General features: G+C 42.5%; 1 protein-coding gene across 1 annotated transcript in view; it reads right to left on the reverse strand.

The window, feature by feature from the left end:
• Nucleotides 1–2,647, reverse strand: part of CAPZA2 (capping actin protein of muscle Z-line subunit alpha 2) — a 32,310-nt gene extending 29,663 nt beyond the window's left edge. The window contains exon 1 of the mRNA XM_054276438.1: nucleotides 2,560–2,647. Within this exon, the coding sequence (XP_054132413.1) occupies nucleotides 2,560–2,598 (39 nt within the window). The 5' untranslated portion in view covers nucleotides 2,599–2,647. The remainder of the gene's footprint in view (nucleotides 1–2,559) is intronic.
• Nucleotides 2,648–17,004: the final 14,357 nt, after the last annotated feature.

Consider the following 17,004-nt stretch of genomic DNA (forward strand, 5'->3'; position numbering starts at 1 on the left):
ACAAGATTGAGTTCAAAATTGTCTTGAATATTGAAATGCTCTTTCTGGTTCTTCTCCTTCCTTGGTTTTAAAGATCATTTACCTGAACTGTAACAATCTGGTTTGTCATTATTCCAATTATGCCCTTTCTGTATTCTCAATTATGCTGAACACTGCTGGTTTTAAATGTGAATTGTGCTACAGCTAAGCACAGTCATCTTAAATCCAGCAATAGTAAGGTACATGGAACTGCCTACTGCCTTTGCAACACTTCAAATCTTTTGACTAACATGAAGTAAGATATGAATCAAAGACCTTTCTGAACCTGCCCTATCATTACATCACTCAATTTCCTACTTATTTGTGCTCATACACCATTATTACAAGTCTGAGACAAAAAACATTCTGTTATTTGGTTCACCTTCTTTCCTCCTTGAGGAGTTTCAGGGTTCTACTTATGTCTCTACTGAAATTATCTATAAAACTACACCACCACCATCATCTGCATCAGCCTCCAATATTACCAGTTCTGTATCATGAAAGGAAAGGATATAAAGGAGCAATGTGATTTATTTCTCATGAAAATCAATGCTTGCCTCTTTGCATCTACTCCTGCATTTATTTATAGTCCCAACTGGATGAGTGAGAAGGGTGTGTTTGTCAAATGCCATCCAGCTCATTTTTTTTAAGCTCAGTAGAACTGAATACACGAAATAACAATTTTATTGTACAACAAGGGCACAGCTTAATGCATCAGAAATAAAATCTTAAGGTATCACATGTATATTGCCACATGTATATTTTCCATGAGTTTGCAGTGTTACCCATCTTTGGTTTCTTAGCCAATAAAACAGACTCTCAAGGTTGGAAAATTCCACTCATACAGGACAATCAATTTAATATGGGACTACTAGAGAAATCAATTTAAATTTACAACGGATGAGTGCTCATTCTATTCACTTATACCAAGGCAGGAAGGGTCTCTATGAGTCTCTGCATTTATTTTCGGAGAAAAGAAAAAACAAAATCAGTGAGTGGAAGAAAGTTCAGAACTTGACTCCATCAGCCACAAAAGCACAGGCAGTGCTGCCAAGATCATACAGAGACAAAACTGTCATTCTGTCTTTTATTATTTGACAGATCAAGAAGCAATGGGCACAAAATGAAACATAGGAGGTGCCACCCGAGCACAAGGAAACACTTTTTCACTACAAGGGTGACCGAGCACAGCCACAGGCTGTCCAAGGAGGCTGTGGAGTCTGCATCCCTAGAGATTTCCAAAAGCCCCCTGCACACAGTAGTGGGCAGCCTGCTCTAGATGACTCTACAATACGATTTCCAAGGATCCCTTCCAATCTTAACCATTCACTGATGGCAAGATAACTTACAGTAAAAGTATTTTCAGAATACCTTCTGCAACAGTGTACTGGATTAGTGTACTTGTATTTTCTATAAGGGGTAGAAAAAACACAATTACCACTTACACTTCTGGATCACATTACTACTTGTATCAACAGAGAGGGGGCCTTGGAATGAGAATTAAGTAGAGAAAGGCAGAGTCTTCAAACTTCTTGGAAAAAGGCTAGCAAGATCTAGGTGCTATGCACTCCTAGGCATACCAGTGCATCTCTACTTATAAAACAGGGTCAAACAGAAAATCCGTATTACTGTAACCACTTGGATATTCTAGACAACCTTCTAACTTCAAATAAGTTTGAAACATCATTTTTTGATGCCTTCCACATTTGAGTCATGTCACAACTTCCACAGACATGAAAATGTGAGTTTTTAAAGGGAAAGTGAGCAAGAGCATGAATTACATAAAGGCAGAAGCAGTGCACCATGTACACGAAACACCACACCCTAGCCTGGAAACAGGCAGCTGCTGTGAAGCTGAATCCCCCAGAGAATGACAAGGAGCAGTGATAACTGAGGCCTCACAAAACACCCGGCTCCTTTTGAGACTTTTCTGGAAAAATCCGCCTTAAATCTGAGTTTCCAAGTGCCGCACAAGGAGTACGTGATACATCTCTAACACAGTCCCTCTGCTCCTTGACCTCCCACTTCCCCAATTTCTGCCTCCTAGCAGGAAGCAAAACAGCCTTCCTCATCCCCACGGCTCCCTCCTCCCGTAGCTCACACGTATCCCATGTCCTCCCGGGGCTGCCTGGGGCCGGCAGGCCGGTGCCTCGGAGCGGCCGGCGGCAGGGGCCCGGCGCCTCGGAACGGGAAGTGGAGGTGGGGGAAGGGAGAGCCCTTCCGCGTCTCTCCTGCCGCTCCCCGCCGGCCCCGAGCCCCGCACGCCGGCCGGGGGCGGCCGCAGGGACCGGCCGAGCAGCGGCAGCCGCCCCCGCGGGGCCCCGGCGCCGCCCCCCGGCCCCGCACCGTACAAGGCGCGGCGGGAGATGCGGCCGGGCCGGGCCGGCCCTGCCCCGGCCTCAGCCCCGGCCCTCCGCCCGCCCCTGCTGCGGCCGGGCCCGCCTGCCGGCCACGCTGAAACGGGAGCGCCGCCGGCCCGGAGGGACGGAGGACAGGAGGGCGGCGCGGCTCGGCGCAACCTATCCATCCATCCATCCCTACCTTCTCCTCATCGGACAGCTGCTCCTCCAGGTCCGCCATCTTCCCGTCCGGCTGCACCACCCCCTCCCGCTCCTCCTTCCCGGCAGGAAGGGCGGGACCCGCGCGCGCTCCCTGCGGGGGCGGTGCCCTGTGCGCGTGCGCGCGCGGCGGGCGGGGAGCCTGGGACGGAGCGGGCCGGGGGCGCGTGGGGAATGGGGAATGGGGAATGGGGAATGAGGAATGAGGAATGGGGAATGGGGAATGGGGGAGCCCGGGACAGACGGGGGCGTTGGGAATGGGAAAGGGGAGATCCCGGGGCAGAGGGGCGAGTTGGGAATGGGAAATGGGAGATGGGGGATCCCGGGGCAGAGGGGGGCGTTGGGAATGGGAAATGAGGGATCCCGGGGCAGAGGGGGGTGTTGGGCAGAGGGGGGTGTTGGGAATGGGAAATGGGGGATCCTGGGGAGGGGAGGTGCGTTGGGAATGGGAAATGGGGGATCCTGAAAGGGTTTGAACCGCATATGGAACTATGGGCAGCCGGAAGTCAAACTCTCAAAGGTTAGGTTGGAGAAGACTTCTGAGGTCATCGAGTCCAGCCTGTGACGATCATCATCTGTTCAATAGACCATGGCGTCAGTGCCGCATCCAGTTTCGTCTTAAACAGCTCCAGGGATGGCGCCCCTCCCACCTCCCTGGGCAGCCTATTTCCATCTCTAATCGCTCTCTCAGTGAAGAAATCCCTCCCAACATCCAGAATAAACCTCCCCTGGCACAGCTGAGGGCTGTGTCCTCCAGTCCTGTCCCTGGTTGCCTGGGAGAAGAGACCAGCCCCAGGCAGGAGCAGAGTGTCCAGGCCAGGCTTCAGCCCCATGGCAGCGGGCGCTCAGTGAGTGCCGGGGCCTGGGCACCCCACAGGTGCTGGGGGAGGCTGTGGGAAGCTCGGTCTAATATCAGCGACAGAAATGTGTGAAGTGATTTGTACTGTAGAAATTGGACACGGATGGCGTCAGTGGGAGAAAAATAAGTAGATTGAAAGTTATTTACCTCCAGACTAAGAAATTGTGAAGATTGTCATCCAGCAATGTGACATTGCAGCTCCACGGGGATTTGGGATGATGACTTGCAAGGGTTGCCTCTGGGCTGGTGGTTACTCTTTGGTAACACTTAAAAATACAATTTCTTAATGTCCAGCACAGTGTACTTCATCTCAGTTATGATGAACAAGGAAAAGCTGATCGTTGAGGGGAAAATCACAGGTGCTGACATACACTCACATCAGTCATGGTTAGTGGTGTGAATGTAGCCAGCTTCAAGCCCAAGGATCTTGTTATGTTGTGGAATTCATCCGCATCTGTCTTTCTTGCACAAATATTTCTGCACAAATGCTGCCAAAGTGCAGCAGAACAAAATATGCCTATACCTGTAGAATTTTTCTAGATGTGTCCTAGAATTTTTCTAGAATTGTTACTCTAGATGCCGTAAGAGGACTGCCACAAGAAAGTGAAGGAAAGTGAATTTGGACAAAAAGTGGTTCAAGCCAAATGTGGATATTCTAATGGCACAAAGAAAGTCAGTATATAATGAAAATATGTAAATGAAAATAAGTAAAAATAATTAATGTATAGGTTGGAAAATATGGCTGATTCAGTTGAAGAAAGATTTAAAATACCTGAAGCCGTGGAGGATAAAGATAATGGACAGTAGTGTATTTATGTGAGGAACAAGATAAATGACAACCAAAGCTAATGTTTGACAAGACCATTGCTAGATTTAGAGTAAAGTATAGAACAGAAGATATGTATAGTAAAGTATAGAAGAAGATATGTATCTAAGAGATATCTGGGTTTTGAATATTTTGCATGTATTATAGATTTTATATCTCAATAATAAAAGGTAATGGTCTGTAGCAGGGAACAGCATTGTGCAGCATTCAGTGTCATGCAACAGTACTTTATAACTTCCACCCAGGAGTCTTAAGAGAAACTGCCTGAGGTCTGTGAAATGCTTCTGTTAATTTTTAACACGCCTTGGGGTTTGCCAGCTGAGGGATATTGCCATATATTGCCATGGGTGTTGCTTTATTTAATGTCTATCAGGAAGATAGTTCAAAAAGGTAGATTTTCTCAGATAAATGTGAACAGTTTTCTTGTAAGTTAATGTATCTGTCTGTTGGATGTACCATGTTTACACCAGATTTTTCTTGGAAGTTTGCTGAAACGAACAAGATGAAGTGAATGATTCAGATGAGGACCCTGTAGTCTTGATAGAAACTGATGTGAATCTTCTTATTAGTACCCTCACAGGTACTTTACTGTGACCTTAGGACTTAATGAATAATCATGCAGAAATAATGTAACTTTGTGACTAAAGTATTTTGGACTGTTTGTGTGTCTTCTCAGGAAGAATACGGAAATTTCAGAGGGATTTTAAAGGAGGACTGAAAATAATCCTGGAGATGCAGAAAAAATTTCAGGATATGGGGCTTAAGGCTGTCAAGATTGAGAAGTGTTTTTGGATATAGCAGTGATACATGAGTTAGTTTGGAATGTAAATGCATCTTCTAGGAAGTCGTATATCTCTGCCTGCTGTTTTAAATTGAATACAGCCAATTTCCAACCAGTAAATCTCATATACAAAATTCATATATTGTCATGTGTCATTGTCTCTACACATTGATGAAAGGCTAATTTGCACTACAATCACATACAGAACAGCAGAATATCCTGTTGCTTACTAGCTAGCTCATGTCTTAGCAGCTGTCTAGTCCCACTACGTGAAGCTCACCATGGGCTAGGAGATCTGTCTGATGAGCAGCATGTGGTTTAGTGATGTAGTGGGAGAAAAATGAATTAATTATAAAAACAACCCACTCACTCCACGAACAACAGCTATTGAGTTTTACTTAATCTGATCAGACATAGTAGAGCTATCAGTCAAGTACCTTGCTATTTTGCTGAACTGCTTCTGTCATTTTTTTCTGTATTGACTGCTGAGCCAGACCCCAGGTCCTTGAGTTGCATTGGAGAGAGAGCACAGAGCTCCTCACTGCAAGGTCTCCCTGCAGGGCAACCAGTGTGGCTTGAGAGAAGTGCAGTTTCTGTGCTAAAGCCATCCTGAGGATTGGCAGTGGGGTGACAGTGGTTAGCACAGCACGCCTCTGGCCTTCTGCACTGGTCCTGAACATTGAGATCAACAATGCAGAGAAGAATAAATTGCATTTTCATTCTTCTTTATCAAGGCAAGTGATTGACATTTTATCTATTGCATCTGCTCAAAGGACAATCTCATGAGAGGTGTGTTTGAGGCCTACTTGTTTAACCTGGAGGATGTACTACATTCTGTAGATTTTCTGTAATGAAAGATTTTTATAAGTCGCTAATCTTTGGTTGATTACTTCCTTTTACATTTCAGAAGGAAATCAGGATTCTTTCTTGAAAGAATTTTGGATTAAGCCCTTTTGCGAGTCTGTATTATGTATTATCAAAAAATACATTCAAGGAGTCAAAGGACAGGTAAAGAAAAGAAGTTGGCCACTGTAGACTACATTTTAATAGCTAACACTGTGCCTTTTAAAAAGCTTGCATACTAAGACAGCAAAGATAACTAACACATTTGGAGAAACCTACAATCAAATCCCCTATGTCCGAAGAATACAGGCTACAGAATCAGTGGAATGGTCAAATGAATCATCTGTAAAAAGGTTATATTGAGTATTTAAAATGGGATTATTGGGGAGTATTTTTGATACTTAGCTGATAAACACCTGAGTCTCAGCTCATGACCCTCAGCTTCCATCAACAGGGAGAAATAAGCAACCAAAGGTGAGATTCATCTGACCTAGTTGAGACACCTTTCTTGGGACAAGGTTATTGTCTATATGAGTTCAGACCCAGATGTCTAAATATTAGGTACCTGTTATTATGACAGCCAAATCCCCGTTTACTGTTAGGAGATCAAAAGGAAAGAAGGTGATGGACCAGAGGAGGCACAAGGGCCAAGGGAAGAGCACAAGGGGCAGCTGAAGTTAAAAAGCTAAGGGAAGGAGAGAGGACTACCCTTGCAGTTCAGCACTGCTCTGTGCTCCCTAGGGAAGCTGAACTCCAGGTGGTAAATCACATATTTATGCACAAAGGACTTTGTACCAGGAGGGCTGTACTTCTGTTCTGCCTTTTATTGCAGCTCCTACTCAGACATCAGGAATGCTGCATCAGTAGCTATTGATAATATGGAGATAAAGCAGGATTTGGAATTAACAAAGGAAGAGAACAGGCTGAGAATTAGTAAACAGACCAGAATCAAAGTGTAAGGGTTCTGCACCCCATACAGAGGTATGCAGTTAGCAGTGTGCCTTACAGCAAGTCCAAAACTTCTCCAGGCTGAACCAGTCTCGCTCTCTTTTGGTGTTCCTCTTTGTTTGACTCTGCTCTGTACCAGGACAGATTGAGAAAGCAAAACTGAGGAGAGCAAAGGAGCTTGGAGCGCTGCTTGTCCCGGCCATCAAATTGTTACAGGAATAGAACAGCAGCTCACAGGATTTGAGCAGCTGCCTGATTTTGAAAAGCTCCATTAGAAAACATAAAAATTCCTTTCCTTCCCTTTCACTGAGCCTGGTTCTTGCTTATATTTTTAGTTATTCCTTTCTCAAAAAAAAAAAAAAAAAGGAAGTGTAGTCTTCCAGCTGGATTTATTTACTTTCGTTTTAAAGGAGACATTGTTTGGCAATTTTATTTTTCAACAGGAAATGGTAAATGTGCTGATTTGTTTAATGAAGTTGAGATTCACTGTAGGAGTCCAAATTCCTTTTTTGTTTTATTTTCTGTAGAACTGAATGTCTTATGTAGATAAAATCTCAATAAAGATAAACCATTCAAGCAGATGTGAGTAAAGAGCTGAGAATTTCTGGGCTAGTGTAGAGAGAAATGCCTCACAGAGTCAGTGGTACTTCATGCTGCTTAACAGTGGTGTGGGGCCTTTATTTTTGATCTTGTGAAAGAAATAGTAGGAAGAGAAGGTTGGATTTTGAAATAAAAGAATTTTATTTTTGAATGTTGGGCATGTGAATGATAAACAGCATAAGCACTTGAGCACGCTTGCTTCTGACCTCATTAAAAGACCTGAATACTTGTGAAAGTCAGGACAGTGTCCAAATGTTCCTGTAGGAACATTATTTCTGTTATCTACTTTTGAAACAGTTGTCATGTTGTGTCTTGATAAAATCACACTGATCTATTAAAACATGTTTCTTTTGTTTGTGTGCTTTATTTTGTTTGTTGTTTGGTTTTTTTGTTGTTTTGTTTTTCCTTTTTTTGCTGTTGTTCTGCAGTGTTCTGTTGAATCAAAGACTGGTTGAGACAGTGGTGCAATTTGCCTGTAGCAGCCAGGACTCACCCATGGCCTTAGAGCCCAAGATCTCCTTGGGAGATCTGTCATTTCTTAACACTGCACTGGAACTCAGTGAAACCCCATTAGATGTAAAAGATACTGGAGAATTTATCTTGCCATTTGACTTTAGCCAAAGTAGTCCTATATATGACTGTAGTAATTGCATTGTTCTCAATTTTCTGTTGTCATAGAAAATTTGAGACTGCAAGAGAGCCAAGATTTTACCCACATGGATTCTGAAGCTGATGATGACTGTGGATAAGGTCAGGTAAATTAAATGAGCAGGAATCAAGGAAGATTACAGATAAATGTGCGTTGTGTCTGAGGGAATGCTAAGTTTTATATCCGTATACATTGTCCCAAGGTAGCATTCAACTTGTTTGACCTAAACCTCCTACATTTTCTTATTCTAAGGCCTCAATTTTACACTTAATTTGGTTTATAATGGTACAGAGGTCTCTTGCAAAGAGCAAGATTATTATCAGAGGCGTAACAAAGTTAGTTCAGAAATTATCCATTGTATTATTAATTTTATAAGTTCAAAACAAGCATAATTAATCAACAAATTCTTGTTTTGAAGTTCAGCTGTGACCAACTTCATAGGCTTCATATGGACAAGCTCTTATTCAATTGTTTAAAAGGAAGAATTTGCACTCCCTGTTTTTCCACTGTTGATTATCTCAATGGGAATAAGTTTTTAATTAGATTACAATTCTGTTTATTCCTGAGAAGTTTGAAAAAAGGGAAAATACTTTTTGTTGTTGCGGTAAATTACGTTATAGGGATTGTTCTCCCTCAGCTGTCATGAAGACAATTGACAAACATCTAATGCAAACCCAGAGAAAATACATCCCACCATAATGTCCTCAACAACTCACCAAGAAGTAATTTTTTTGTTAAGAAGAGAAATTCAGAAAAAAAATAATGCGAAGATGAAAGGTCTGATTTTACTGATTTCATTTCCCCAGGCTCAAGAAATGCACAGAGGAATAAATCATTATATTTACTCCAAAAAAAAGCTGTCATTTCCATCTTTGTGGCACTTTAGAAAGCCTTTTGTAGCGACTAACTGGGAATGAAAAACCTCATAACTGTAACTGTAGTTTGGTAGTAAATAATAACTCGCTAAAAATTTTTAATATCTAGATGAATTATTTCAAACCAAAGAAAATGCTTTTGATCCTGAAAGGGAACAAAGTTTTATTCCACATGCACTTCAACCAGTTTTCCAATTTTTAGAGAACTGCATTTGTACATACCTGTGCCTGTTTTAATTCCAGTTGCTGTGCTATAATGATATCCCTGACTGATATGGATCAGTGTCAGTCTGAGGAAAAGCCTGGTGCACATGCCTCCCAAATGGTAAGGTCAGGCTTTTGCAATCTGTGGAAAGTTAGTGCAAATACTGTGCTCCACTTCCTTCCTCACAGGGGGATTTTGAAGTTCTGGTTTTAGTCTCTCATGTCAGATCAGGAAATGCAGAAAAAAAAGGAATTCTCATGTTTCTGTTGTGATGTGTAGGATGAAGTGATGAAGAGCTACAAGCGGAAGTGGGATATCTAGATCTGTAAGTGTGATGACGAGGGTTCTCTAGTCTCCCTATTATTTGTTTTTTAAACTTTTGTGGCCCTCAAAAGTAATTTTAGGGAAAGGGGGAAGAAGAGCAGCAAGGTGCCTTTATAGATGTTTCGGGTGCAACACAGGACAAGAGAGAGTTTTCTTGGAATGTAATGGTAGCAGAAGATGAGAGCTGGATAACCTGTGAAAGACCTAGAAGAAAAGATGGTGGAGATGTAAGACACAGGTGGACAACTGCCTTCCTGTGCTGCTTGCTGACGTGGTGACTTGAAGAGCTGTTTCTAAACCTGGTTAAGCTCACACACAGAACTGCTGTAACTGAGTCCAGCTTCCTCATGCAACTTGTGTGATCACACGTGGTTTTCTGGCCATCCCCTTGTGCTGTACAGGATGGTTGGAGCTGTATGTGTTAATTTCTGGTGGTTTAACTCTTCATTGCCACTTGTTTCTAGATTTGGCTCTACATTCCTTTTAGTCACAGTCTGTGCTCTGAGCCACATCAGACTGCTGATTCCACCATTGCTCGCTGCCTTGTCTGCTGGGGATTCTCCTGGGAGCCAGGGAAGATAGAGAGCACCTAGGAAAGGAGTGGGGAAATGGGAAGGTGGGGAGAAAAGGGAAGCAGAGTTCATGTAATTTTTTTTCTTACAGCACACTGCCTTTCACAGTTTCCATGCAATATAGCCTGTCTCTTCTTGTGGGCTGTGTTCCAGGGAAGGATTTTTCAAATGCTCTGTTAATAAACCCTGCTGAGTCACAAAAGTCTGTTGCAGCTCTCTAAACCTGGAAAATTGGGGTTTAGTTGTGTGCATGGTGGACATCCTGGGAGTCACAGGCTGGTGACCAGCCCTGCTCATGGCAGAGGCTGGGAAGGACAGAGGTGAGGGCCTGATCCTGCCCATGGCACAAGGTGGGGAGGAATGGACTAAAATGGGCCAGGTCCATGTCATAGCAAGGGTTTTATGTTTTAACATTTACAGGAGTTTCTCTTGGCCAACCAAAACAAAACAAAAGGGAAACCAAAACAAATAGTGAAGTGTTTTCAGTGAATGTCAAGGGACTAGTTCCCCTGATGTCAGGGGGAAGCTGATGAATAAAGCTGCAAAGTCTGAAGGATGTGTGCTTGACTTCTCTGCATGCTGCACACATCTGTGTGCCCAATGTCAACTGAGACGTGCCTGACACTATATTTTATGGATTAAAGATTAGTGATACCAGGCTATACAAAAAACTCTGGTGAAATATGAGTCCTTAGGGTGGGAGGGAATGTGAGGCAATTGGCATAGAGATTGTAATCTTTTTTTTCCTGCTGCAGGATATACAGCCTTAATTTCAGGGTCTCTTTTGTAGTTTAAGGCAGTCTATATTAAAAGCTGACAATGAATGTACTTTAATGTAGTGTAAAGGGCCAAGTGTGATGCTAGATACAGTGGGAGGACTGTGTAGGATTTTGGGAAAAGGGAGCCAAATCTGTATTCTGTTTACCTGAAAGGGAGCCCTGCATGTAGGTACAGACTGAGGAATGAGATGCTGGAAAGCTGTGCTGCAGAAAGGGCCCTGGGGGTCCTGGTCTGTGGCCAGTTGGATGTGAGCCAGCAGTGCCCTGGCATCCAGGAAGATCACCTTGTGTTCTGGGGGGCATCAGGCACAGCATCACCAGCCAGGCAAGGGAGGGGATTGTCCTGCTCTGCTCTGCACTGGGGCAGCCTCCCCTTGAATATTCTGGGCAGTTCTGTGTGCCACAGTGTAAGAAAGATACAAAGCTATGAGAGTGTCCAAAGGAGGCTACGAGGAAGGTGAAGAGCCTTGAGAGGAAGCTGTGTGAGGAGAGGCTGAGGTCACTTGGTCTGTTCAGCCTGGAGGAGACTGAGGAGAGACCTCATTGCAGTCACAGCTTCCTCATGAGGGGAAGAGGCAGTGCAGATACTGATCTCTTTTCTCTTGTGACCAGTCACAGGACTTGAGGAAACAGCATGAAACTGAGTCAGGGGAGGTTTAGGTTGTATATTCAGAAAAGATTCTTCACCCAGGAGGTTTTTGGTCACTGGAACAGGATCCCCAGGGAAGCGGCCACAGCACCAAGCTTGACAGAGTTCAAGAAGAAGCATTTGGACAATGCTCTCAGACACATGGTGTGATTCTTGGGGTTGTCCTGTGCAGGGCCAGGAGTCCAACTTTGATGATCCTTGTGGGTCCCTTCCAACTCAATGTATTCTGTGATTCTAATACAAAGCTTTGAAACATATGCAGAAAGTTTTATCTCTTTTAGTGCATATTATAAAGATTATAACTTGGATTGGAAAAGACCTTAAAGATCACCTAATTACACCCTCTCTCCCCACTTTGCCTGCCCCTGCAGTGATCAGGGCTACTTTCCACCAGAGCAGGTTGTTCAAAGCACCATCCATCCTGGCCTTCAGCACCTGTGGGGATGGGGCATCCACAGCTTCTCTGGGTAACCCGCTCCATTGTCTCACCACTCTCACAGTAAATAATTTCTTCCTGATATCTAACCTAAACATACCCTCTATCAGTTTAAAGCCATTTTCCCTTTTTCTGTCACTGTATACCTTATAAAAAGTCCCTCTCCAGGTTTCTTGTAGGCCCATTCAGATACTGGAAGGATGTTGTAAGCTCTCCTTGGAGCCTTCTCCAGGCTGAACAACTCCTCTCTCAGCCTATATAACATCTAAAAATAACAAAAATGTTTCAGTGTAGCTGTTTTGAAACAAAATTATTTAGAACCTGAGAATAAGTGTCAATGTAGACCTTTATTTGTTTCAGGTAATTCCCAGTCAGTAGTTAAATCTACTAAGTAGATTTAACTGTGAGGTTTTACTATAATACAAATGTAAATATGATGTAAGACTGTCTTTGCCTTAAAGTTATATATTCCCCACCTCGGGACCTCAGGCAAATGGAGTGTGGCATTAATTTACCAGTCCTTTTTCGTTAGCATGAGGAAATAGTGAAATAAAGAATGAGGCGGTTCTGTGTGGTGCTCTGACCCCAGCAATGCACTAGATGGCAATGTTGGTTTTAGTTTTACCGCTCCTCTTCTCGGGAGCTTGTCTTAATTAGCTCCTTTTGAAAACAAACATGCTGTTTCAACAGAGGGTCAGTGTACATTGTTCTGGGCTGCTGCTTTTATATTTATAGTCATGTAATCAATATGTTGGAAGGGTAATTAATTTTTAACTTCAAGCCAATTGTAGATCAAATGCCACTGGAGTTACTGGGTGGAGACAGTTTAATTTCCTTTGAAGCAATGATACTGATTAGCTGTAAAGGGTCTGCAGTGAGTTGCTAGAGATCCAGAAGACCTTTTGCTTTGAAATACTGGTGTTAACTTTAAAGTAACACCATTACTGTGATACAGATTAATGAGTTGTGGCATAATTCTGATAAAGTTCCACCCATGCACTGGATATATTTTGTCAATTCCTATTTCAAAGCAGTTTTATCTGCTTTGACTATTCCTCTCCTATCAAAGGAATGGTACAAAGTAAGCATTAAGTTGATCAAACTGACTTTCTGCTTTTTATCCCTGTTCTCTCATTATCTGTCTTTGGGGACTCTAGAGGCCCATGGCTAAGGATGAGATGTGACCATCTGCACTACAGCATATTGGAAGGATGGCATGAGAATTTTTAAGAGATTTTTTGAAATCTCTCCAACCCATGCTTGTCAGACATGCTGATGTCCTGGCCTGCTGTCCCTTTCTCCCATTGTCTAGGGCAGCTCTGTGTGTCCCTCAGGTTCCTTACTTGGAGATACTTGCTGGCTCTCAGTGCTCTTTCAGTGCTTTCAGCCCATCCCCTTGATGCGTCCTTTTCCTCTGAGCTAACCTTCCTTGATCGTATTTTCATCTATTCACTCTTTCATCTTCTTCTTTGTCTCTGTTCTTCAACATCCAAGCAAACTGGAATCTCAGTGCTCTGCTCTCTATCCCTGTCTTACAACTTTAACACCATCCTTCTCCTTTTTGTAATCAATAAATGAGCCATTTTCATGGATAGGCTATTGATCCCTTCTCTGGATGTTTGGATTCTTTCTGATCTTGTGGCTTTGCTTTCCATTACACAAAGACTTTACTACAGGCTCTGACTATCCACTCTTGGATAGCCTCTCTGCTGTCCTCATCTTTGTTGATCTCTTGGCTGACTTTTGATACTTTGATCATTTAATTGGATTTCATGCTGAGTAAAACCATGAGCACTGGTTTAATCTGAAATTAAACTTTTGTTTAGTCTAATATTAAAAAAATAAGGTCAATTTCAAAACAAAAAATATTTCCGTTTCTCTTTAAAAAGCCAGCCTCTTGTATTTTTATGTTTAAACTATTAATTTAATTCAGTCTGGCCTGAGCAAATATTTCTGTCCTTTCAAGTAATACTTTTGAGTAAATCTTATCAATTAATGGAGCTATGTTACTGAGCTGTGCTGCAAATGTCTCTGATTTCTGCTGGAACCAAGAATAGCCTTCAGTACAGATGGACACAGCCATCAGATATTGAGACTTGTCAGAATTTCAACCTTTTCAGGAAGACAAAACATCATAATTAGGAAAATGATCAGCAGAGGTTAGGGTCCAGCCATTACATTTTCTGTCAGAAATTAATATTGTGAGTAATAAAGGCAGGACTGCAGTTACTGCAGCAGACTGTTCTGTAGACTGTAGCCTACAGTTGTTTGTAAGATATTAGATTAAGATCATGAAATTTATTCTAGTTTTGAGACAAACTAGAGATGGATATATAGAAGATGGATATGCAAGAAGACTGAAAACTCAATTATCATAACCACAAAAACTGAAAAGAAAAATCTGTGCTGTCTTCCTGTCTGCCGGTTCTGCGGGATCCATTTTTCCAGTGCTTCAGAGCAGTACTTCTGTCAAACCTGAGCATTTTGGGGAGCTCTGGGGTGGCAGAAGAACACATCCCAATGTATTTACAGTAGAGGGAGCTGATGTTCAATGAGCTTGCCTGTGAGTTTTAATTGCTGTGCCAGTCCTTGTACAGAACATGCCATTACCAGTGTGTGTGTAAGCACTGCTGAAGAATCAGCTTCTCGGGAGTTTGAGAGAACTTCATCCCTTTCCCACTGGCTGCAGTCTCACAGAGCTCTCTGTCAGGGTCAGTGGCCTCAGAGAGCCCTGGTCAGAAGGAGACACCTCCCGGGGTCCTTGGGCATTTTTCCCATGCATCAGGTTTGGCATGAGGGAGAGAGTGGCAGGAGGGCTGGTATAACATTGCAAATGTGGAGCCTCAGTGCACCTCCTCCCTCACCTACCCGAGTCTAATGTTTCCATCTTTCCAAATATCATAACTCCCTATTACACCATGAACAATGTCTCTATTGTGCCCTGGGCTTTGCTCTGCTTCCTGAATCTGGCCTGTTTTCTGCCTGACACATCCATGAATAAGTGCTCAAGAAATTCCTTTTTGCACAGCTCCTTTTTAGAAGCCAGAGGTGTCTCATTTGTTGGTGTTGCCTGGCTGGATTATGCAAGTTATTCAAAGTTAATGGATCAAAATTAGTTAAAATAGAGACAAAGGAAGTGTGAAACCACTAAATACATATGTATTTAAAAAGATGTATTATGTAAAATGAATGTAATATTCTTTTAATGCAGGCTAAGGTATGCAGGATTAGGGTTCCAACTAACTTGAGCTCCTGCTCCTGGCTTTGCTGTAGCTGCTTGGTTAAAATTGTCCTCTTGGGGCAGCTTTCCTGAGTGCAGTGGTTCAACTAAGGTAATCACAAGAGAATGTGTTAGGGGAGGGACATCATCTCAAAACAAAAGTAGGATATAGACTTATAAAAAAGAGGACTCAGTGTATTGCAGACCCATCTAACTTGTATGACCAGAAAGATCCTCAGGCAAGTTACTTATTTGCTTTGTTTGCACCTAGAGCCACAATTCTCAACCTGTTTGTGGGAAAAAGCCTCTGAGCACGTAATGTGCTGCAGTATGTTGTTTGTCCAGGCAACCTGGGTTATATTATTGGTGACTTAGTTTAGCCATGAGCAACACAGCTGCTGACCTAATCACTCTATAAAGTGGTACATTCCGAGTTTATCTTTGGCACCACACTTTAGAGGGAAAGAAATAAAGATAGACCGGGAAGAACCAGCAAGAAGAAACTTAATATGTTAAGAAAATAAAGGCTATGACTAAGGGATGAAAAGAACTTTTTAATCTGAGAAAAAAAGAGATTAAGATGGGGCATCTTTGCTTATTTTTTTTTCTACAGATAACCTGACAGTTGTTTGTTGGCTATGTAGCCAGTGTTGGGACAAAAAGAAGGATGTGGGTCTCATACAAAGTGAGAAAGGTTTAGAAAAGTAATTGAGGAGAACTTCTACCACTATAAAAATAATGAAACCTTGAAATCCTTCTAGCTTGTACAAGTGGTTTTTAAAAGAAAACATCAGACAAATGTTTGCCAAGGCAAACATTAAGTGTGTCTGCCCTTAGTGACATGGGTTAGACCAAATAGTCTGACACATCTTCCAGCCCTGTATTTCTGTGCAAGTACTTTGAAATGTATTTATGAAAAGCACTCTCTCCAAGCTAGGTAGTAGTATTCATTATAATAAATGAAAACTTGTATCACCAAAAAGAGAGATAAAATTGGTTCTTTCTGCGAATTCTCTGGTCAGCTTTCCTCCTCAGGCCTTGGCACTAGGCAGTATCATAGCAGGCTGCAATTTTCATTAGCTGTTTAATCAGAGGAGTATTTGATTAGAAGCATCATCAAAGGAAACAAGGAGGCTTTTATGAAGACACTTATACAATTTTCAGTATTTCCTAAACACAAATAATTTTGCTAATAATTTCCTTAACAAGTCTTCCTAAGAGTGATTGATTTTTGAGCTCTATGCTGTGGTCTGCATAGCTGGTTAGTTCCTTCATGTTGAACAGTGTACTGATGTTAGCTGATCACAGAGGTAGGATGGATTTGATGCTTTTATAACAGCTTTTTATCAGTTTTCCCTTGTCTTGAGTGAAAAATGATTGTAGGCTGAGGAATATCTCTCATGTTCCCTAAGTGTAGCTTGGCTCTGTGGGAAGATGTGATATATATGCAATCTGTACCTGAGGAAAATCCACTGCACAACAGAAGTGTCTGCATTTGTGAATACCTTTCACACATGATGAACACAACACTGGCATGGCAGAACATAGATAAGCCAAAGCAGCAGCCCTCCTTGTTCAGATCCCCTGTATCTGACAGCTTACTGCTCAGTTGTGCTTTATGACTGAACAGAAGTTCCCTTGCAACTGTGCAAATCTGTCACTTTATGCTCAGATATTTGGAACTTGCAGTAAGTACATCTGGGAAGTGAAAAAATGCTGGGAAGCGTTTCAGGTCTTGCAGTTGAGCACTTCAAACAGATGGCTTTTGTCCAGAGAGAGCTCTTCCAGCTTTTAAAATTACTCCTCATAAAATGTGACCAAGCTATTTAGGGGTATTAGTAAGAGTGGTGGGGAGGAGTGGC

The sequence above is a fragment of the Melozone crissalis genome, unplaced genomic scaffold, assembly GCF_028551555.1.
Source record: "Melozone crissalis strain CALT ecotype California unplaced genomic scaffold, PUWL_Pcris_2 ptg000004l_1, whole genome shotgun sequence".
Taxonomy (NCBI): Eukaryota; Metazoa; Chordata; class Aves; order Passeriformes; family Passerellidae; genus Melozone; species Melozone crissalis.